The sequence below is a fragment of the Megalobrama amblycephala genome, linkage group LG19 (genome assembly GCF_018812025.1).
Source record: "Megalobrama amblycephala isolate DHTTF-2021 linkage group LG19, ASM1881202v1, whole genome shotgun sequence".
Lineage (NCBI taxonomy): Eukaryota > Metazoa > Chordata > Actinopteri > Cypriniformes > Xenocyprididae > Megalobrama > Megalobrama amblycephala.
Genome location: NC_063062.1, coordinates 25,989,548 through 26,014,101, shown reverse-complemented (window position 1 = coordinate 26,014,101; position 24,554 = coordinate 25,989,548). Strand labels below are relative to the sequence as shown.

Genomic DNA, 24,554 nt, shown 5'->3' with positions numbered 1-24,554 from the left:
GCATCGGCAGAGAAATTTAGTATCGGTGCACCTCTATATAATATACATATCGTGAAATAAAATTTCTCATATCATGGTCATATTGCCCACTCGTGCTGTATTCCAGAGAAATCTGGTCACCAGGTTATTTACAGTGTTGTGGTATAAACATTTGCTCTGTAATATTTGTTTAGTTTTTGAAAGGCAGGTTAAAAAAGACATGATGTTTTATTTTTATTTATTTATTTATTATTTATTTATTTATTTTTTATTATGACTTTTATTATGCCCTTTGCAGGTTATTGGTGAAATTTGTTCTTTAAGTTTGTGACAAGCACATAAAAATTGATTACTTTTTGTATGGAGTAATAATAAAGAAGCTGTCCTATATTCATTTGCCTCACTGTGTTGTGCTTGGAAAACTGCCACATCAAACAAAACAAAAGAAATTAATAAATTGTATATAGGCATCGGCATCGGCATAGATATTGGCGAGCACTAGGGGGAAAAAAGGGTTGGTACTCATACTCGGTCCTTAAAAAATGGTATCGGTGCATCGCTACTTATTCTCTTTGACATATAATACATTTATTGTGATGCATATTTTTGTAATGTGTAAAACAACTAAATCAGTTTGTGTCTCAAACTCCACCCTGTTACACTGCTGCAACTCGCCCTTCAGCAGATTCCCCAAATCACATGACTTGCTAGAAGTGACATCATTTCATTGGAAGGAAAGCAACTCCAAGAGCCAAATTAAGTGTCAGTCATAAACTTTTCTCTCTTTTCATCATTTTAGAAGGCTTATATAATACAGTAAAGCACAACAAATCCATCCTTTTGTGTCAATTTAAACTTGACATGAAAATGCTTCGTTTTTTTTTAAATAGATTTGATACATCTATTAAAGTTCTTTCTCAATGTTCATCTTCTGCTAGCATGTTGTTCTTAGCTAGTAACATTTCTGGTAGTATCATCAGTATCATACTGTCATCCATAATGCACCAATAGATTTGTCAAATGATATAAAGATCAAATATAAACTTCACTCTCTTTGTAAGTAATTGACTTCTCAAAAGACAACAAGCACTTCAGGTGTAACAGGTTCATGACATAAAAGGGTGTGATATTTCACTCAGTAAAAGACTGCACTGCTGTAACTGCTATTGAACAACAGCTGATGGTAAGACAATTCACTCATACACAAATATATATATATAATTTGACTTTTAACAGACTGTGATGATGCGTTTCTACAGTTATTAACATTGCAAATCTAACAAAGTATATATATATATATATTGTAACGACTGAGACAAATCAGACACAATTATTTGTCATATTTAACAAGTAATCTTTAAAACTCACTCTGGGGTCTGCAGAACCATCCACCAATAGACCCCAATGGACTTGGTTACCATGGACACCATCTGATGAGACTTTTTATGACCCGAAACTATGCATAGCTCTGCATCAAAAGTCATTGTGAGTCAGGCAATATAAGACACACAAAGCCTAAAAAAAACGTGTTTTATACAACTTACCTGTCTGCATCCTTCTGTTGTGTGACACCCATTGACTTTTCATAGTATTATTATTATTATTGTTATTTTCATACCACAGAAGTCAACGGGGTCCATCAACTGTCTGGTTACCAACATTCTTCCAAATATCTTCTTTTGTATTCAATAAAAGAAAGAAACTCGCACAGGTTTAGAACAACTTGAGGGTGAGAGTATTATGACAACATTTTCATACTTGGGTGAACTAAACCCTTTAATGTTCATGTAAGTGTTGCAGTTAAAATTGCATTTATTTATTTTTTTATGCTTTAACATTGAGTGTGACTGCATATGGCTGGTATGCACCTGGAACCAAAGTAAGGATTAGTCATTAAGGCTATTCCACATGCTCTTATTTTACATGCAATCTACTTGAATATTAAAATGAATGAAATGTTTAATAGATTGATTTTAGGCTTTTCTGTTTACTTGGCAAATAAATGTTTAATTAAAATGTGTGTAGTGTACAGTTCAGTGGCGTAACTTTGTTTTAAAAAGTGGGTGGGACAGGAATGTGTGTGTGTGTGTGTGTGTTGGGGGGGGGGGGGGGTTGGGGGGGATTGGGTGTATTGCAATTGTATTATTACAATTGTATTATTACAATAATAATAATATGATATTAAAATTAATATGATAGTTTCTTCCTTACATCTGCTATAATACAATATGTCTCGAGAATATGTATATTAGTTAATAAACACATGGATCCGCTGCTCACAATAGATTGTCCTGATGGACTGGAGGCAAAATTTTCGTTTAGCGTGCAAGAGATTCTGGGTTCGAATCCAACCATGTATGATTTTTTTTTTCATTAAAACCAAAGATGTTCGTGAGTGATTGTATATCAAGAGCAGGGACACGTTTATGTGTATTTTGTTTTGTGATTCGACGTAACGAATAGAGAGTCTCTGCAACAGTTAAGCAGTGTGCACGAGCGCCAAGAGAACACTGTTGCGCCTCTGATAACAGCGACAATGAGCACTCAACAAGATTTAAAAAACAACACATCCCAGCGCCAGATCGCCTATTATTAACTCTAATTGATAATCAACTAGAGGTGTTTCTTTTGTATTAGATATCCGCGAGATGCCGCGAGATGATTCAAAAAGTGGTGGGGACATGTGTGTCCCACCCGTCCCACCCGCAAATTACGCCTATGGTACAGTTGCTTTCTTATAACTTTGGTTTTATTATATCCATTGTAAAGTACTCCTGGAGTAAATACAGTGTAAACAAGTAAATGCAACATTTTGATAATTGATAGTTCAATATTACATTAAATTCACATTTAGTAAATATAGCAGTTTGTTTTGTTAATTTCCATCCAATATTTCAATTACATCCTATTCAATTTTATTTATGATATAAAATAGTTATTCAATTTTTTAGGCATTTTGTTCATTACAAAAAAATACACAGTTATTATTATTTAACATTTTAATAAAACTTAAATTGATCAATTGAACACAGAACCACAGCAAACATATCAAATAAATAAAGACATATAAGGCAAATAAATGCAGGCAGATGCTGCTTCTTTTTCGGTTTTCACTCAGTTCCTCACTTTCTTCCGATGCGCTTGAATTTAAATCCGGCTCCCACACCTCTCCTCTGTCACTCTGTGTACCTGGCCTGTACCACTACACTCGCTATCTTCGGAGCGTGTGTCCCCCTTCCTCCTTTTCACATAATGGATATGATCCTAGTCTGTCCTCCCATGTGATTGGCTGCATGGTGTGCCTATTCAAATAAAGTCCCGCCTCTGCATGCAGATTACAAGATTCGGCTCTAGAGCCAACTCCTGTCGGCTCTTCTTGTTTGCTACAAAGATTCGGCTCTTAGAGCCGGCTTGTTCGCAAACAACACATTACTAGTTTCTATACCACTTTACTTAACAGAAGAACAGACCTAAAAGAAAAAAAAAGGATGATCTTGGCTGAAGACCGTCTATGGAGAGGTATGTAGAGGATTTTCTCAAGCTTTCCCATCAGGTGAGCTGGCCTGACGCCTCCCTCAGTGTGTGTTTTTTGATGGGACTGGATGAGGATACTATTCGTTACAGCGAGCCAGTTTGTTATTTCTCTTTAGTCGAGTCGATAAATCTTGTTCTCTATTTAAATGGTTCAAATTTTGAAGTAGAAGAAGTTACACAGTAAAATCCCCAGAGTTAAATCAACTCTGCTCATATGGTCCCTCTCTAAATAGTGTTAAAGTAACACTGAAGCAGAGTTAAAGTTAATGAGATAATTAAGCAATTGATATGGCTGTGACTGAAGTCAGTTGTAGTTCTTGTGTTTCTCTTTTCTTCAGTGATTGTTAACAGCAGGTGTTAATCACTAATGCACAATCATCACTCAATTAATAGCTACTTATCTCATTAACTTTAACTCTGCTTTAGTGTTATTTTAACAATATTTAGAGAGGGACCATATGAAAAGTTCAGATGCAAAAGCCGCTAAACGCCACCTCTGTCAAAAATGAGATAATGACATTGAACGAATGCTTACGGCACGTAGTACACGTTCAACAAATCACGTGCTTCAAATCCTCTAAATCGCAGCGTCAGCCCATTCAGAAATGTCGGTTTGTTGGCAAAAGCCTCTAGACGCCACTTCCCTTTGGCAGCAAAAGCCGCTATATTCCGAGAACCAATCAGAAGGCGCGAATCGAATCATATGATTCCGAGCAGTTTCAATATAGCGACGCGCTGAGGAGATTTTTTCAGAGAGTCAGATTCAGATTGAGATTTTTAAAATAAAAGATGGAGTACGATGAAATGGATCAGCCTGTCCTACTAATATTGAATGGCAGAAGAAAACGTTATTTACCTCAAAACTGTCATAAGGCAAAATAGCCTACAGTGGAAATGGCTTGGTCGCAATTGTATCATGCACTCATAACAGTTCTTCGTGCAGTGCCGTTACTTTGAAGGAATCGGATTTATTATACATCAAACAACAGCTCTATTTCAACAAAGACAAAGTCAAACAAGATGCTATTCTTCTGTCTCATATGGAAGCTGTGCCATATAAACGGAGGAGGCAAAAACTGGAGGCTGAATAGAAGAGACTTGTTAGATCCCTGTGTAAAGAGGTTTGTTTACTGTTTAGTTGTTAAGTGATAAGTTCTCTCATCTTTTTCAGGGTTTTTAGTTGCATCTTTAGTGATTTTTCAACTATTTACCATGTCTTGTCCCAAATAGGTGGATTTAGAGGTTTTTGCAAAAAAAGCACAAGTGGATTTAGCTGGTTTTGACGCAAAAGAAAATCTAACTCGTTAAAAACCAATCAATTTTCTAGAGTGACATTTTTGAAAAAAAAGTTATTTTATTCACTAGATAATAACCTTATCATTACCTTTAAAATTAAACTCCTGAACTTGATCGTAAAAGCCTGGTAAAAAATGCTCATTTTAAAGAAAAGAAGTCTGATGGATTTAGAGGGTTTTGCATCTGAACTCTTCATATGTACTCTGAGCAGAGTTGATTTAACTCTGGAGATTTTGCTGTGTAAAGAAAATTAGCGTCTTGCTCATCTTGCCCCCTCTGAAACACACTTGGCCTCGCCAGCTCACCCCACACCAGTGCCCTCCACATACCGCTCCAATGGATCCGTCCATTCCTGCTCTCCTGCGTTCCTGCATATCCAAAACTGGGTTTCCAACAGCACTGAAGTCCGCCTCCCTTCCTCTGTCTACAGCTCCCAAGACCATCCCAATTCTCAGCCAAGTGAAAATGCAGGCCACATCTCACGCTAACCCGCAGGCAACCATTCCAGAGTTTCGTCCCAAGATGGCCGCCATTCAAGATTCTCACAGTGCCCAAGGAAGTCGACCGGAAGTTGAAGTCGGCCGCGTGCCGCCATCTTGTAGCAGAACTTCACTTGCGTTAGCATCCCCATTGACTCCCATTCATTTTGGCGTCACTTTGACAGCGAATAACTTTACATCTGAGGCGTTTAAAGACTCCATTTGTCCATTATTTATTTCTAAAGATACACGACAATGTATAAAGGGCTCCATTACCTTCTATGTTACATTATGGCCCCGTAGAAACAGTTTTTGTAAAAATAGGCTAACGATTGCGTCATAACCACTCGACTCTCTGTCGCACAGTAGAGAAATTACCGTACAGACAGGAGGAGAAGCTCGCAGGCAATAGTATGCATTAACTTAATATGGCGTACTGGCGTTACATTTTAAAATACTGTACAAAATAATTAATCAGAATACTTACTCCTGCTCACTCACGCCAAAGAACTCCCCGCTCAAGCTCGCCGTCTCTGCAAGATTAACGATGGCAGTTTGCACGGCAGTTTGTTATTTTTTGGCATGCTTAATGTGTTCATAATCATTTAATACTATAAAATACTGCAAACAAAAATAAAGACATTAACAAGTGTACACAATTTCATGTATTTATCCTTTTTAATAAAGTTGTTAGAAACTCTCACGCTCACAGATGACGTGGTCTTTGAGCGCCCTCAGGCGACCGTTATGATTTGAATACGCTACCTATGATTAACGAATTTTTTTAAATCATCCACTAAATTATCATCTTTTAAAGTTTAATGAGTTAACAGTGCCACAAATTATTAAAACACATTGCTGTTAGTAAAACACATTAAATTGATTTAATGCCTACATAATATTTTAATAATAAAAATAATATTTTTTATTAATATAATTTCATTTTTTTTAATTCATCTATATAATAATGTCCCCCTACATTTTAGTAGGTTTTATTCAAGTAGTGATTAAAAAGAAAAAAAAAAAAAAAGGTTAAAAAATTGGATTTTGGGAAATAGTGCTTCAGCAAGTGTACATGGAATGTACACTCGAAATCAGAGAGAATTGTGGGTATAAAGTAGTGAACGAATGTAGGGAATGAAGTCGTTCACTCAGAATTCAGACACCACTACAAAATGGCCGACACCCGATATAGTGGACTATATAGTGGATAGGGAGCGGTTTCAGACACAGCTTCAGACTTGGCTGAGGGCCGCCGAGTCTGAGCCCTCAGCCAAAATGGCCGCAGCACCTGAACCTTCAGCAAAGATGGCTGCCACGCCTGAACCTTCAGCCTAAATGGCTACAACATCTGAGCCCTCAGTCAAGATGGCCGTCACGTCTGAACCTTCAGCGGAACTGGCTGCAACACTTGTACCTCTGGGTATTCTGGTGGAGTATGGAGTGATGTCCTGGAGCCCAGATATGACTCCAGTTATCAAGTTCAGTTCTGAGATGACTCCGCCATGGCTTCCTGAACTGCTGGCTCCGGCCTGGCCTCCTGAACCAGCGCCGCCCTGGGTGGCTCCTCTGAGGTGCCAGCTCCACCCTGGATCCCTGTACCACCAGTACCACCCTGGAGGCTTCCTGTTCTACACAAGATGCCCCTTGTCAGTCTACAGGGCACCCACCTTCCCACTCCTCAGATGAGGACACACCTTCTGGGAGGGGGAGGGTACTGTCACATGTTTGGTTTATTTGTTCATGTTTTGAGTTTGTTTTGTCATCTGTTTCTCTTTTCAGATCTTAGAGTTTCTTTGTTAATCTTCTAGTTTGTTGATTAGTTTATTCACCCTCTGTTCCCTGCCTGTTTGTCTTCCTAGTAACAGTTTGATTAGAGTCCTCCATGTCAGGTGTGTCTTGTTATTTACTCATCTTTGTTTGCCATGTGTATATATACCCTGTGTTCTCCCTCAGTCTCTGTCAGTTCTCATTTACAGTATCTTGTGGTTTTCTTCTGTGTTGTTCCTGCATGGTTCCTGAGTGTTTTGTGATTAAATTCTGCCTTCCAAGTTATTCTTCCTTCATCGTGAGAGTTTCTATACCACATTACGTAACATCTGGATTGTACTGTTTTGTTTTTTTCCATCAAATGACTCTCAATTACATGTAGCCTAGATCAGATAAACACTATATACATTAGTGAGTGTGGTGGTGCTTATGGGGTGTCGCTGAATGAGGCTGGAAGGGAAAAATCACAGTATACTCACTACAAAAAACTAGACTACACCACTGGCAGAAACCGGCTTCCTCATTCTCCTCGCCAGCCACTGAGGCCCCGTCCACACGGAGACGCGTTTCAGTGAAACCGCACAAATTTTTTATCGGATAGGCGTTTCGTCCACACGGATCCGGCGTTTTCGAAAGGTGAAACCGGTATTTTTTGAAACCGGGTCCCAGAGTGGAAAAATTTGAAAACGCCGGCTTGGCGTTGTCGTGTGGACGGGGCAATCCGTATATTTTCTGAAACGATGATGTCATCACCCCACGTGTCGACCCCTAGTCAGACACGCTAACACCACAAAACAGCACCAACAACAGCAATAGCAGACTCTACATGCTTGCATTCATGCTGCAGAAGCTACTGAAACAAAATAAAGTGTTATTTCTAAGCTTTGCTAAAGTTTGTATTCAGCGCGCAAGGTTTATGCGCATGCTCCAAGTCTTCTTCGCTGCTTTAAGTGCATTTCTGCGGCAGAATTACAGCGCCACGTAATGGTCTGGCATGTATACTACATTGTTTTGAGTCGTTTCAGTGGTTTCGTGTGGACGCAGATATTTTTTGAGACGAGGAAAAAAAAATATCGGTTTAGGGTAAGCTCCGGCTTCGTGTGGACGTAGCCTGAATTCTCTTGGCACTCCCGAGGACGCAGCGTGTCTAGCGGATCCGAGGACAACATCAGGAACGGGACCGTGGCTCAACTTCAATGCACTTTAAAAGCAAAGTTATCCACTTCAATCATTCAGATAACAAGATTATTCCAAATATATGCAGAATCCACCCAAACTTAAGTCAAAAAAAGCCGCCAGCGCTTCCGACAACTGCAAGCTTGCCACTCTCCACCACCCGTGACGTCATGAGACATTCTCCTCCACAACAGCTTCACTTCAGGCTGCTCCAGCTCCCCCTAGTGGCATCTGATGCAAATTCTTGAGAAAATGAAGTCCAGGCCGTGATGACGTTGTAGAAAATTATTTATTCATGTCCAATTAAAATTAACCTCACACGCAAATTCCAATCAATAATGAAAATGTTTAATAAAACCAAAAGATAAAAGTTAAAATCTGAAATCGAACATTTATGATCAGAACATCCTGAAATCTGAGTATAGTAATTTGCAAGAAAATCATTAGAAATGGCGCCAACGAGACAGCAAGATGCAATCAAGATAGCAGGAAAGAGGTACCAATCGAGAGAATGAGCCAAGTTTTATACCCCAAGATGGGAAAAACTTACATCACATTCGGGGGTCTTGTTTTGGATGAGTAAGAAAGGTCAAAATGAACCTTTCCATGGCTCGGAGTTTTTAAAGAAATTCATGACATTTGATGATTTCCTGCTATTCTGACAGTCATTGGATAATTTTGTGATCTCGTGACAATTGACATTATCAAACAGGGCATAAACACCCCAAAATAGTATCTAAATGGGTGGGGTAACACCTTCTTCGGAACAATACAATAACAAGTTAACATTTGACGAAAAATTCCCTTTCATTTGAATACAAAGATACAAAATATTATTGCAGAAAAAGTACATCATGTGATCCATTCTAGAACTTTTACGCTTTGGTAAAATTTTGGCAGGAACCCAACTCAACCACAAAGATAACAAACCCTCTTTTACCCAGAAACTTAAAGTTCACTTGGAACATCAAAGTCTTACAGTTCAACAGGTAAAATAACACAATAGAGATCAAAACAACAAAAGAGCATAATATGAAGTAAATATATGGTTATTCTTGAATATAAGTGATTATATGTGAGTAACCCGAGTAAGATGATATGAATACTTGAAATCATAAGTAACATTAAAATTCATAACCAATAAATGATGATAAAAAGATTAAAAATGATTAATGATAAGTGAGTACATAGAATATGAATAAATGAACATGCATAAATGAATATAAACCATTTTGGATCCATCACATCCAAGCTGTATTTCCACCACCACTCCCTACTTCCAGTCTTTCTTTAATAATTTCATCATTCTTTTCTTCTCTATGTTCTCATTTTGGCTCAGAAACCCCTTTCAAGTTACATCCTTTCATCCCAACATCCATTCTCTACCTCTCCTTCAGCAGTTTACAGTAATACGGACAATTTTTTTTTTTTAAAACAGCTAAGCTGCAGTCACACTAAACTTTGAGCATGCAAAATTTTTCATTAATTACAAACTGTACATTTTATGTAAAGATAACATGGTAACACTACAATAAGGATTTATAAAGGTGTTAGTTAATGACTAACAAGTAATTTTCAAATGTATTTTATTTGTTTTTGAGCATTTATATACTGGTATAAATAAGAATGTGAGTTCACTATCAAATTAGTGTTTACAGCCCGCCCACGGAAGATAGGGGTGGGGTGAACAGTAGCATCATTATCATTTAAAGGGACATGCACCGAAACGGCTCGCTGTGAACAGAGCTGTTTTTGACAAGGTAAAAAGGGTGTTTTTTACACAACCATTGAGAAATTTTAATCAAAGTATGTTTATAGACTTTTCATGAGAATCATACAAACTTGTGGAAAATTGGCATCCGATGTCCCCTTTAAATTAATTACCTACAGTAACTCATGAGCTTTGTGTTTTATTTTACAGTCAAATCGGGGGGAAAAGATGAAGAAATGATCTGAGAGTGAAACACCTGCTGAACACAATCACACACAAAAATGAACATTAAATATAGCATTTCTGTCATCTTTATTGTGGCTCTGGTCATCGTTGAAAAGGAAAACAACATTATTTCAAAGTAGGTACTTCTCTCACGCTCCTCTTCTATTTATTTTAATGTACGTGTGAATAACAGTCAGAGAACACTTTAAAATCAAATGTTGTCATTCATTTTTCAGTTTCTATTGCTGGAGAAATTGCTTCTTTGAGAAAAGATAAGATATTAAAGGGGTGATGAACTGAGAAATCAAATTTTCCTTGAGCTTTTGACATACAAGAGGTCATCATACTATAAGAATATCCTGTAAGTTTCAGAGCTGAAAACGTCACGGGTTACTTGTGTAACCCTGGTTCCCTAAACAGGGAACGAGACGCTACATCATATGACGTTATGGGAACCCTCTTCATGATTGCGTCGTGAAGCACTCTTGTATCTAACCAATGATAAGATGCGACGTCAGAGGCGGGTGACGTCACGGACCAGGAAACTATAAAGCATACCCAGAACAAAAGAACGCTAACTTGCTGGATTATGGCTGAAGCAAGACGCTCACAGGTATGCCGGGGATACGGCAATGCGACGTAGCGTCTCGTTCCCTATTCAGGGAACCAGGGTTACACAAGTAATCCGAGACGTTCCCTTTCATGGGAACTGTCGACGCTACGTCATATGACGTTATGGGAACGCTGTCCCAACAACGCCGTAGAACCAAGTACCTGTCTGTTATCTTGTAGACAGAACCGACGACCCCTGGAGTGGAGCATACGTCCAGGTTATAAAACCTAATGAATGTGTGCTGGTATGACCATCCAGCTGCATCACATATATCATTGATGGAAACTCCTGCCATCAAGGCCTTTGAGGCCACCATACCCCTGGTAAGAATGGGCGCGGACAGCTAGTGGAAGATGGCTGACCGGCCACTTCATATGCAAGTGAGATAGCCTCAACCAACCCACTTGCTCATCCTCTGCTTGGACGCTGGGCCTCCTTTCTTAGGAGACCCGTAACATACAAATAACTGATCTGTTTTATGCCACAGGGCAGCTCTGTGGACATATGCATCCAAAGTCCTCACTGGGCAGATCAGATTGAGTTTTTTTCCTGATCCGGAGTTTCAAATGGAGGAAGATAGAAGGCCTGAAGTACAATAGGGCCTGGGATGTTGTTGGGAACCTTAGGCACGTAGCCTGGTCTAGTGTGTAGGAACGCCTTGACCATTCCAGGTGTGAATTCCAGACACGAGGGAGCAACTGAAAGTGCTTGAAGATCTCCTATCCTTTTAAGAGATGAAATAGCAAACAAGAATATAGTCTTTAGGGTGAGGAATTTCTCTGAAACTTCCTCTAGTGGTTTCGAAGGGAGCCTCAGCTAACCCTTCCAGTACCACGGCCAAGTCCCAGGCCAGAGTTCTTGTACGCACTGAAGGCCTCAACCTCAGGGTACCACGGAGGAAGAGTATAACGAGGGGGTCTCGACCCACCGAGGAACCCCCCAGAGGAGCATGATAGGCTGAAATATCCGCAACGTAGACCTTCAAGGTTGAAGGAGATAAACCATCCGAGAATCTTTCTTGGAGAAATTGTAGCACAAGGCTGATAGAAGAATGGACAGGGTCCTGTATTACATTGTCTACACCAAGTAGAGAACAATTTCCATTTATATGCATACAGCTTCCTCATGGAGGGAGCTCTGGAGTGAAGAATGAATGAATGAATGAATGAGGCATTTATATAGCGCTTTCATATGTACTACTGTACACACAAAGCACTTTCCAATCATATCAGGGGTCTCTCCTCATCCACCACCAGTGTGCAGCATCCACTTGGATGATGAATGGTCTCCACAACCTCAGTTGGGAGACCAGCATCTATGATCCTAGCCCCCTCAGAGGACCAGGCCCACAGCTTCCATAAGTTCTGGGCGTGGATGAATTATTGTGCCGCCCGCTTGAGACAGGAGGTCCTGCCTGAGAGGAAGCTCCATTGGGGAGCCGTCTAAGAGTGAACATTAGGTCTGAAAACCATATCCTGGTTGGCCAGTACGGGGCTACCAATATTAGACTGACCCCTTCCTGGCGTACTTTCTCCAGAACTCCCGGGAGCAGAGCGAACGGGGGAAATGCGTACAGACGTAGCCTCGGCCACACCGACAACCTTTTATTGACACCAGACCCAGCAAACGACAGGATTTTCAAAGTGGGATCTATGACGTCAAAGGGCAGCAAGCACCGCCTCCGCAGAAGAAGATCAACCCCTACTTCATCACTGCCTGTTTAGCCCCACCCACCGATTCGCGCATGACATGCAATAGAATAGGTAGCCTAAGTAACATAGGCCTGCGTGGTACTAAACCAGATCAAGCTACCAAGCAATAAACATGCCGTTGAGGATTACAAAATATTGTGCAGTGCCTGGACTCAACAGACTAAACGTCAACTTGCATTGTTTCTCTTAGTAGGATGAAAATAATCTGTTATTTAACGGTGATTAAATTACATAAAGAAAAGCAATCAAAGAAAGCTCCCTTTGCAATCGTTGGAGTAAAGCGTGCTGAAGCGTGCTGTGGTTAATTACCACAATGGGTTGAAGCCATGTACTTCAACTTCCAGGTGTTTGCTTATAATTAATCATTAGCTAATGATTTTCAAATTGTATCATTATGTTATAACTTTACTTGTTGATGCACATGACTATTAACTAATTGTTAAAGTAATATGTCATTATGGTTTTTGACATCTACACTAAGCCAGGGAATTTAAATTTCCAACCATCTACAACCGGGACTCCACTGTATCAGATGAACTGCTGCATCCAGAGTCTTGTTGTTCATGGCACAGGAATATGTCAGGTTAAGCTTGAGGTCAAGGATTCAAAGGTGGAACACTGAGAACATGTGGCCGGGCACTGCTATTTCGTAACACTGTGTCAAGACCGGACAAAGAGAATAGAACCTATTATAATCAGTAATAGTGATGCTACACTAGACGCGGGGCGACGCTACATGACACAACAAAATGCTGCTTCTGTTATGAAGGACAAATGGACTTGCAATGGTTTGTCACATTATTCGATAATGGTCATGTCCAGTTTAAACACAGTGTAACAGTGGTCAGTAGTTCAGATTCTGGTGTGCTGATATGTGTGTGCATCCTTCAAACACATTCTCTGTCATTACCCTCACTGCATGTGCAACTGTCAAAACTCTTTAATTACATATTACTTAACAATTAGTTAATAGTCATGTGCCTCAACGAGTAAAGTCATAACATAATGATGCATTTTCAAATCATTAGCTACTGATTAATTAAAGCAGACAACTGAAAGTTGAAGTACATGGCTTCAACCCATTGTGGTAATTAACACATTAATTTGCACTTTTAGTTAATAAAATATGTTATTAAGGAATTAATACATTATGACACATTTAATTAATAACAATTCATATATTACTTAATATATTAATCATATAGACTCTTTATTAGTTGCTGATGCAGTAATTATTAATTAATGGATTTAGTTCTTCATGAGTCATACATTAACGCATGATTATCTGTGCATTAGTTAAGCATGAATTAATGCATATTAGTGCACCAGTATTGTAAAGTGTTACCATGATAATTTTCTGGTGAACTGACCATTTAGCACTAATGGCAACTATCGTACCTGTAACTGTGAACAATTTCTGATGTCATCTTCAGGGTGTCTGAAAAGCTGGTAAACTTGCCAAGGTCCATCCAGCAGAGTGTCTCGCCTGCATCTGCAGCTGGAGGACGGAAACACGTCCTTCTGCTGGCTACGACTCGCTCAGGCTCTTCTTTCGTTGGTGAATTTTTTAACCAGCAGGGATCCAATATGTTTTACCTGTTTGAGCCGCTGCGGCATGTGGCGCTAATGTTATCAGTCAAGATGGACGGGACGAACGCCACAGTCGCTGAACCAGTGTATCGAGACGTTCTGCATCAGCTGTTCCTCTGTGACTTTTCCCTGCTGGAGATCTTTATCAAACCCCCGCCGAAGGATCATGTGACTGCTGCGCTCTTCCGCCGTTATTCTAGCCAGTCGCTGTGTGAAGAATCCGTCTGCACGCCGCTTGTTAGAAAAGCGTTTGAGCAATTCCAGTGCATAGAGCGGCGCTGCGGGCCGCTCAACCTGACGCTGGCCTCTCAGTCCTGCATGCAGAAGAAACATCATGCGATTAAGTCCGTCCGTGTCCAGCAGCTAGAGACGCTACGGTCGCTGGCCGAAGATCCTAGACTCGACATGAAGTTCATCCAGCTGGTCAGGGACCCTCGCGCCGTTCTCGCCTCACGAATGGTTGCCTTCTCCAGAGAGTACAAGATCTGGAAGAAGTGGGCCGTGGACGAAGACCTTCCAGTGGATGAGGTTGAAGTGAGAAAACTCAAAGAAAACTGCGACAACATCCGCATGTCTGCTGAGATCGGACTCGAGCAGCCACCATGGCTTCGCGGACGGCTACATGCTAGTGCGTTATGAGGACATCGCACGATTCCCCATGCGCAAAGCTGCAGAGATGTACAGCTTTATAGGCATTCCCTTCACCACAACGGTGGAAGAGTGGATCCTAAAAAACACTCAGGCATCTAAGAAAGTCAGTGAAGTTTTTTCCACCCAGAGAAATTCCTCTGAACAGGTGGAGAAATGGAGGTTCAGCATTCCCTTCAAACTGGTTCAGCTGGTGCAGAAAGCATGCGGCCCCACCATGACTCTGTTCGGCTACAAGTTTGCTGAAAACAAAGACATGTTGATCGATAAATCAGTGAGCCTGATCGAAGACAGAACATTCTTATGATACTGTACTTCCTGAAGAAGAATGCTGAGATTTAGGAAGTTGTTTGTGACATGATTGAAATATTATGCAGAAATGAATTATATAACTTAAGCATTACTGAATGAAGAAATATTTTGACAAGTACAGTAGAAAAGATAATTGAGTTGAAGTGAATTGGCACATAGCAGGTGTTTGGGGTGTTTTCAACTGTACTGTATATACTATATGTTTTGAGGGAAATTAGCTAACAGACGTTTCTGATCTGCTTCAGTGTGTTCAGATATTCTTTCCTCCTATCCGCTGTCAATAAAAGACACAATGATTTAAATGGACTCAAGCAGTATGAGTGGTAGCTGAAAGCCTAAACATAATATATGCCAAGGCACATGTGAACAAAGATCTCTTTCAGTGCTGTTGCAAAAGAATCCATGAATGCAACAATGCAGGAACGGTTTTCTACAAAGTTTTAAAGTTGCATTTAAAGGGGTGGTTCACAGTTTTTTTTTTGTTTGTTTGTTTGTTTTTTGTTTGTTTTTTCTAGGCTTGTTTATTGGGTGCAGTTTAACATGTCTTAATGCTTCATTTTTAAAAAAAGAATTCTTTATTTTTCATATATTTTACCTTTATTCTACACAGCTGTATCCATTGTCATTTGAACGTCCGGTTTGACTTCCTAGTTCACGAGTTCACACTTACAAATAAGTCAGGTAAATAAATTGGTAAACGTATTTGCCGTGCTGTCCGGGGAGACAGCACGCCATTATATGAAGTAACCCAGAGAGTGTGAGGAGACGGGGTGGTGGAGGGATTCTGGAAACTGTCGAGGATCCTTGGGTGAATTTTGACTGTGATTATATACAGGCCTGAACTCATGCCGATTGGGTAGATATACGTTGATTACAGATTGTTGACAGCTGGTTGAGATGACGTAATCATTAAGATGACGTAATGATTGGGTAGCTTATTTGACTTGTTCCTCCTGAACTACGTTAATAAAACATAATATAGTAGTCAACATTTGAAGTGGATCAAACTTAGTTCTTTAGGACAACTTTGATGAACTTTTTTTGATCCACTTCAAATGTTGACTACTGTACATTGCTTGAATACAGACATAGCAATGGAAACTTTTCATTTTTCTGTCTTTTCTGTTCAGGCACATGATGGCCAAATTCATTCCTCATCCCCAACAGGACTGGGTTGACTGGCATGCTGTGCCTGTGACTGATTTTCTTTGCATTGTTGCTCTTCCATTTTAGCTGTAAAACAATAAAATGTCTATTGACCCCACGTTTAATTACTATTGTTCTTTAATATACATTAAGACAGTTTTAATTAAGTATGTTATAATTCCAACGTCATTTGATTTTGCTGATTTTATAAATTGTTTCAATTATTATTACTTCAACATGACACTTTGTTGGGTGTTGTTACCATAGACAGTAAAAAATATGGATGTAGCGTCCGTGGCGTCACCCATAGAGTTCTGAACAGCAGTTTTGAAGCGAAAATGAGGCCGCTGCCTTCTTAGCAGCGCGTCACAGCACGTCACTCCCGGATAACTGAAAATGGGCAAAGAGGCGGGGAGGTGGTTTGAGCTGATGTGACTGGTTGCTGAAACCACGCCCGCCTAGCTCAACATGACCATGTTAGCAGCAAAGGAGCTATCTATCTATCATCTATTAATGAAGATAAGTTTTATCATCAGAAAGTTCTAAAGGTTTACTGTCAATCTACTGTGTTTTTTTTTAAGATATAGATGCTCCAACACCAGTAGTGTTGGGTTGTGCAAATAACAACATGGAAAATCAAATGGGACTTCATACCTTTATAATGAAATAGAGATCGCGAGAAGAATCCAATCTGTGGCAAAATATGAGTGTCCATTGCAAAACAAAAAAACAGTACTTTTTGTCCATGAAAGATTTATATTTTGTCCATCGTTTGCATCACATTTCTTCTGAATGATCTGCTCTCTGTCATCGTTCTTCAAGAAATAATGCAATCTGAGCAGCGTTTATGTTGTAAAACTGTATACGATCGTATCTAACAAACAAATGAGCCCGTGTCCAAAGTATATTTTTTCAAAATAGTGCAGTAGTTTTAGTTATAATATCCAAGCAGTGCTGTCAGATTTTGATATCCTCCTGGTATTGTCATTGAAGTAAATCTCACAAACAAAACTTTCAGCCAATGAAACAATCCAACAACGTGTGTTGTTTATCTTCCCCATGCATGCACATCTACACAGACACACATCAGTCTCGAATATTATGCAGCAAGCCATATTTTATAATTGTATAAAATAATCGAGCACAAATACGGCTGAGATGCCAAATTCAGCGGCAGCTGAGGTAACATGACGGCTCACAGACAGCAGCACAATCTACCTGTCACTCAAGTGACCACGCCCTTAATTATGCAGAACTTTAAGGCTTAATATAATTTAAACGGATAAGTTATAAAAAAAATTCACCCCGCTCAGAGTTGTCATGAAGGGCAAAAATAGCAGTATAGACCAAAACCACAATTTGAACCAACTTGTAAACATGTTTTTTTCTGCTATAAACTTGGCCAATTTAACATGGGACTCAATGAGATTCTGCTCTCTTTTGGAGCCTGTCCCTAGCGGCCAGTCGATGAATCGCAGTTTAAGTCACTTCCGTACTGGCTTCACGAGAGACTGGGGGAGGTTGCCACTTAAGTTGTTACTGATGGGGACATGGGGTATGTAAACAAAGTTTAAGAAACATCAAATGTTGTACAAAATGTAACTGCAGACATGTTCAAACAAGGGTTAAAACACTAAGAGTAAAAATTGAACACACATCAATCAGATCCTGCAGTAGATAAAAGGGCCCGAATCAGATCATTGAGTTTTGGAACAATGGATCCACACAGAAATGAAGGAATAGGTCGAGGAGGAGGAGGAGGAGGAGGAGGAGGAGGAAGAGGAGGAGGAGGAGAAGGAAGAGGAGGAGAAGGCTTGTGTGTGATGTCTGAGGGCAAAGTGTGGTTTTTCAGCAAGATTGAATGGTTTTGAGTGTAGAGCTTCATTTTGACCTGAAAATAGGATGTTTGAGGAATTGGGTGAGGATTTGTGTTTACTGTTTTGAGAATATGAGGCATAGTTTCAAGAAATGTGTTTAAGCAATCGAGAAAAACTGTAAGGAAAATTAATAATGCATAAAATAAGGACATTCATTAAAGCAACTCAGTCATAACTAAATATGTTCAACATTACCTGTGAAGGGCTGAACCTCTGAAGGGTTAGGGTTATTTAACGCATGGCAAGTGTTGTGTTACTGTGCTTTAACTACAGTAAAACTATGTTTACTGAGGCAAAACCACTCTTTTCCATCCAAAATATAAGAATGTGAAACATCTTTTAAAAATGACAAAAAGTTTATTACCAGCAGGACACTGTTGTCAAAGATTTTTGCCTGATTGCGGGACATGTTTCATGCACCTTCCTTGGCTCTGGTCCGGGACACTTTCATGGACTTCATGTCCAGCAGCTTCCCACACTGAATAGGGGAGAGAGACAGAGAGAGTAAAGGGGAGACGTTATGACAAAAAAAAAAAAAAAAAGATTCTGAACTGTGGTCCAGTTGATCAAGCATTGCTGATTGGATACTTGAAGTGAATGACGGACTCAGTATGCAGCTGAATCAATGCACTGGCATGTTTTAATAAGGCTTCTCTGCCACTCAGAGCGTTGCATTTCAGAAGATGCTAGGTCTAATGAGTTCAGCATCTCTGGCTCTGCAGCTGGGCTATATATATAATTATACACAGCACACACACACACACACACACACACAAATTAATTATTTAATTAACTTAAATATAAGTTTAAAAATTAGTTAATTTATTGTCTTGTCAATCAGTTTCTCAGTCAGACCTTGAAGGTTTCTGTTAATTTTGATTTTTTTTTTTTCAATATATTGAGTTCAATTATTAAAACATCAACTGAACTACATGATACTATGTCTGATTTACCTAAGAACATTGTTTATGTTTAATATTAAAAAGCAGGGTATTGAATTAAGGAATTTACTAACTGGATTGTTCATAGTGTAAAGAAAAAAGAAAAGTGTAAAGAACAAGAAAAAATGTAGCGAATGTATTTTTATCACTTATCTACTTTACTGAATACCATTATTACATAATTGAAGACTTTACACTGTTGTTGGATGAATCAAATTGAAATAGCATGCTTTATTTGGTAATGTGTTAAGTTATGAAGTGAATAAATGTACATTTTTAGAGAGAGAGAGAGAGAGAGAGAGAGAGAGAGAGAGAGAGAGAGAGAAACATTTTTTATAAAAACCTATTGCTTTACATCAGGGGTGTCCAAACCTGCTCCAACACACCTGTCTATCAAGCAGCCTTAAACCCCATGATCTGCTGGTTCAGGTGTTTGATTCAGGTTGGAGCTGAAATCTGCAGGGCGGTAGTTCTTTACATAGTTCATTAGCTGAGACCTTTGTCTACAAATAAATCAGATAATAATATATTATTAAATCATAAAAACTAACATCTAAAACATGTTTTGGACCTTATCTCAAGAATCAGTGTATTATTATTATAAGTACAGATGAAGGTGAAGATGAGGGTGATGAGAGTCACAGACAGACTCCGGATGATGTTCATGTGCTTCAAGCGCCCAAAACAGCAGCTGTATGAAAGCCTCCTCTCGCCCCTCACTGATGCTGATTTCATTCAAGTCTCTTTCAGACTGTTTGCTGAACACACAGAGGAGCGTTCAGGCTTTCAGCAACTTTATCACTTCAAATATCCAGCAGATTCACACGCGGCTTTTCCCCGTGACTGATGCTCGCCTCGGATTTGATCTGACGGAGGCAAAACAAACATTTCCTCTCGCCGTATTTTAGTCTCTAATGAAAGCTCAGAACCTCTGCTTGCTGCTCGCTTTGTTTCGACTGTGACAAACTATTTTACTGCTCCAGTTTCGCCCCAAATGTGAGAGAAGAAAACACACGCGCGAGCGGCTCGTGGACGCGCACAGACACAGAGCTGGGCAGGGGTGCGTTTCCCGAAAGCATCGTTGGTGAACTATGGTCGTAAGTCCCATTGAACTCTATTGGTAACGACGGAACTTACGACCATAGTTCGCTTTGGGAAACGCACCCCAGGTTGAGTCTACGAGGTTCTCATGTGTTGTTTAAGAGCGCAGCGCCGCGCGAGCGCTATTCATTGCTGAAAGCAGACAGCGTTTGAGAGACTCGATCCGATCAGAGAGAGATGGCAGAAACCGCCCCAGCCCCGGCTGCTGCCGCCCCGGCCAAAGCGCCCAAGAAGAAGTCCGCTGCGAAAGCCAAGAAAGCAGGTCCAGGCGTCGGTGAGCTCATCGTCAAAACTGTGAGCGCGTCCAAGGAGAGGAGCGGCGTGTCCCTCGCCGCCCTGAAGAAAGCTCTCGCTGCCAGCGGCTACGACGTGGAGAAGAACAACTCCCGCGTCAAGATCGCCATCAAGAGCATGGTGACTAAAGGCACCCTGGTGCAGGTCAAAGGGACCGGCGCCTCGGGCTCATTCAAGCTCAACAAGCAGCAAGCCGAGACCAAGAAGAAGCCGGCCAAGAAAGCGGCTCCTAAAGCCAAGAAGCCCGCGGCCAAGAAACCCGCTGCGGCCAAGAAGCCCAAGAGCGCCGCGGCAAAGAAGCCCGCCGCGAAGAAATCGCCCAAGAAGGCCAAGAAACCCGCCGCCACAGCCGCTAAGAAGGCCACGAAGAGCCCCAAGAAGGCGAAGAAGCCAGCAGCCGCTAAGAAAGCAGCCAAGAGCCCCAAAAAGGCCAAGGCGGCTAAACCTAAGGCGGCAAAGCCTAAAGCCGCCAAGCCTAAAAAGGCAGCTCCCAAAAAGAAGTAAAAATCTAGTTTGTTCCTCAACGGCTCTTTTAAGAGCCACCCACTAACTCTGAGTAAAGAGCAAAACTCCTGTATTTAATCATTTCTTGTAAATGTTCAAAGGAAATAGTTAAGATGAAATTTTTGAAAACTGTTGTTAATAATATAAAATATTTATATGTAGTTTTCACTATATCACTTAATTTCAGTGAACCATTATTATATATAGAAGAAATTATTACAAACAACAATATGAAGTGATAAAACTCCAGTATTGCAATATGAACATAATTCTGTAGTTTCAGAAGGTCAATGAGCACAAAATATAGTGTGAAAGTGAAGCACTTTTGGCAGAAACAGCGTATAATATCCATATTCCATGTTAGTGTGTGTCAAACCCCAGCAGCATATTAATATTGATGTGAATTATTTGAAAAACTTGTTTAAATTTTCACCATTTTAGTTCATTTTAACTGCACACAGAAAAAAACACATTGTTAAATGAATATTTAGGAAAATAATTATCTTAAAATCTGTTTCTATCAGAAATATTTCAATAGTTTCGCCTTTTCTGTCTTTAAAAGTCAAATACTTAATTATTCCCGCCAGAAAGGGGGTTGGGCTTTGGAGGGAAGTTCAGTGATTGGATGAAATCTGAACAGACTCTAAACCAATGGGCGACTGGCACTCTCCTATAAAGACTGTGTGTGCAGGATTGAGTTTTTCATTCTCTTTCATTGATAAAGTTACAGTAACTGAACTCCAGAATGAGCGGCAGAGGCAAAACCGGCGGCAAAGCGAGAGCGAAAGCCAAGACTCGCTCCTCCAGGGCAGGACTGCAGTTCCCCGTCGGTCGTGTTCACAGGCTTCTCCGCAAAGGCAACTACGCAGAGCGCGTCGGTGCCGGTGCTCCTGTTTATCTGGCGGCTGTGCTCGAGTATCTGACCGCTGAGATCCTGGAGTTGGCTGGAAACGCCGCTCGGGACAACAAGAAGACCCGCATCATTCCCCGTCACCTGCAGCTGGCGGTGCGCAATGACGAGGAGCTGAACAAACTTCTGGGCGGAGTGACCATCGCTCAGGGCGGCGTGCTGCCCAACATCCAGGCCGTGCTGCTGCCCAAGAAGACCGAGAAGCCCGCCAAATCCAAATAAACCAGCTCCAGTCTCTCATTAAACCCAAAGGCTCTTTTAAGAGCCACTCATTTCATCTGATAGAGAGCGCTTCCTTTTAATATTTAGACATCATAAACGCAGTGGGTGAAATAAAAATGACCTATCAAAACAATCAGAAATATGGTAAATGCATCAATAATTACAAATTCAATAACTGCTACAAGATGTGCATGTATAAAGGGGCCATTCCACCCAATGGGTGACATTTGTTGTAACTCTTCAAAATTAAACTTTTTATTTTATTTATTTATTTTTTTTTTTTTTAACACTGAATCTAATATTACATTGATTTTATTTTTTACAAGGTTTCAATGCAGAAGATGGATGCATGTTTTCTCAGTCCTTCTACCAAAACTCATTTGCTGTGTAAAAAGCATGTCAGTTAATTCCTTTATATTCACCTACAGAAAGCGTTCATTTTGAAAAAATGGATGGTTATTTGTGACAAAAAAAAATAACTATATTAAGGCAAGGTGTATTTAATAAGCGCAAAACATTTTTTTTCATTTAAAAGACAGAAGCTTCAAGTTAATTGTGTAAATGATGGATCAAACAAAACTGATAAAAACAGTGGTTTAAGTTTATTTATTTTTTTTTAGTAAAATAAATTTGGTAACAGGAATGAGTGTCCATATGTGTGAGAAAGAGAGTGTGTATATGGCCGTGTGTGTGAGTGAGATTTCTGTGTTGAAGGGATGTTGTGATAGTAGTACTTCACAGTGAAGGAGGTGGAGAGAGAGGGGGGAAAGGAGAGGGTTGCGGGTGTGTTTCACTCGTTCTCTTGCAGCATGCCATGGGTGTGTGTTTCTGGCACCTGCAAAGTATAGATTCTCTCCATCTTCTACAAAACAAAATAAAGAAAAAGACAAAAAGATGAAGTCACGTCGTGGTGGACTGGCTCCCTGCAAGTATGTCATTCACACTGTAAAAATAATCCTAAATAAATCTACAATTGAAGTAATTTCAACTGTAAAACTCATGAAACATAGTATTATATCAACTAATAATCACACAATTAAATCAACAAACCAGAGGACTCTACTCACTTATTTTTCATATGAGTAACAGGATTGAGTTTTTAAGCAAAAATGATCAAAAACATGACATATGGCCACATGGAGTACATGCTAATAGCATGAGGACACTGAGCAAATACTGGTGACTTACCTAAAGTTAATATTTTTAAAATAAACAAATAACATCTAAGAAATAATGTAGGTAACAGGACAGTACGTTGAGATTGACCTTCTCATTCATAGTTACAATTTCATCAAATATACAGAAATTAAAATGAGAGGACTTACTTTTGGTCTTCTCATGGTCTGCATAAGATCCAGATGATGCAACTTCCTGTTGAAAATGTGTCTTGTGGAATGTTCCAAGTTTTTCAGAGGAGGAAATGTGTGAGGGTAACAGGACTGAAAACCTGGGGACACGACTAAAATGTGTATTTTATTTAACATACTATGGATTTCTAATGAAATTTATTTTTGTTTAGCATAGATGGTATACGGAGTAACAACAATGCAAAAATAATAAGATTTCTGAAAGATTTTAATGATTATATTTCATAATAAAGTTTAAATAGCGGGGACATGTGACAAATGCTATTCTTTAGTATTCTCAGTAGATTTTAATAATGCTTTAAATTATTTATTTTAAATTTGCAGTTAGAGAAATGTTCAGGACATTTTACTTAATAAAATAAAGTTAATTTTCATGCATATTTATAAATAAAATATCCTGGGGACAGAAATGGCACTGATTTGGTGGAATGACCCAAACATGATTCTCTAATGTGTCTGATAGAGATCATCAGGTGTAGAGTTGTTTAGAGACATTCACACCCCCAACCCACTTATCCTAAAATACATATGTTTACCAAGCTCTGATTATGTATTTAATATTACATTAATAGATTGTCCAAAATAAAAATCAATTCATATGGTCTTCAGGGGATGTCTGGAGTAACAGAAGTTTATCAGTGTTTCTCTAAGGAGGGAAACTCTAGTGTGTGTGACTGACTGCAGTGCTTTAAACAGACTGTCATGTGATTTAGTTCTGATCCGAGATCTGCACAATCACTTGTCTGGCTATCACCAGATCAAGCTCAATTAAAATTTGTTTGCTAAACTAAAGAAGTCATTCATCAGCATTGTCGAGAGGTTAAAAGGAATTGGACTGACGCTCCTGCTTGCTGTCACTTCTCTGTCGTCATCGTGTTATACCCGCCAATAGCGAGCAACGTGGATAAGAAAGTCTGTGATTGGTTCCCGCAAAAGTGTAACAGAAGCAGTAGAAATGAATGTACGGGTTTCCAGACTGAGTTGCCGGGCGAAATCAAATCGCCGGCAGATCAGGCTGGGTTTACCCAGTCTGCACAATCACTGAATTAAGGGAGTATTTCAGCACAATAACACAGCAGTGTGAGTGTAAGTCTGTGGGTGTGTGACACTGTCTGAACAAAGCGTCTTGAGCGGGAAACCCTCCGCG

At 39.8% G+C, this 24,554-nt stretch overlaps 2 protein-coding genes and 1 pseudogene across 2 annotated transcripts; all 3 read left to right on the top strand.

Annotated features, from left to right (window-relative positions):
- The first annotated feature begins 9,852 nt into the window (after positions 1 to 9,852).
- LOC125253767 lies at positions 9,853 to 15,344 on the top strand (annotated as a pseudogene).
- A 4,874-nt stretch (positions 15,345 to 20,218) lies between these two features.
- On the top strand, positions 20,219 to 20,965 carry LOC125253769 (histone H1-like). Its single transcript, XM_048167877.1, has one exon. The coding sequence runs from the start codon at positions 20,288 to 20,290 to the stop codon at positions 20,906 to 20,908; it is 621 nt and encodes a 206-aa protein (XP_048023834.1). The 5' UTR covers positions 20,219 to 20,287; the 3' UTR covers positions 20,909 to 20,965.
- Positions 20,966 to 21,607: 642 nt separating this feature from the next.
- Positions 21,608 to 22,063, top strand: LOC125253777 (histone H2A-like). The gene has a single exon (XM_048167883.1). It carries the CDS (start codon positions 21,654 to 21,656, stop codon positions 22,038 to 22,040), a length of 387 nt encoding a protein of 128 aa, XP_048023840.1. The 5' UTR covers positions 21,608 to 21,653; the 3' UTR covers positions 22,041 to 22,063.
- The last annotated feature ends 2,491 nt before the right edge of the window (positions 22,064 to 24,554 follow it).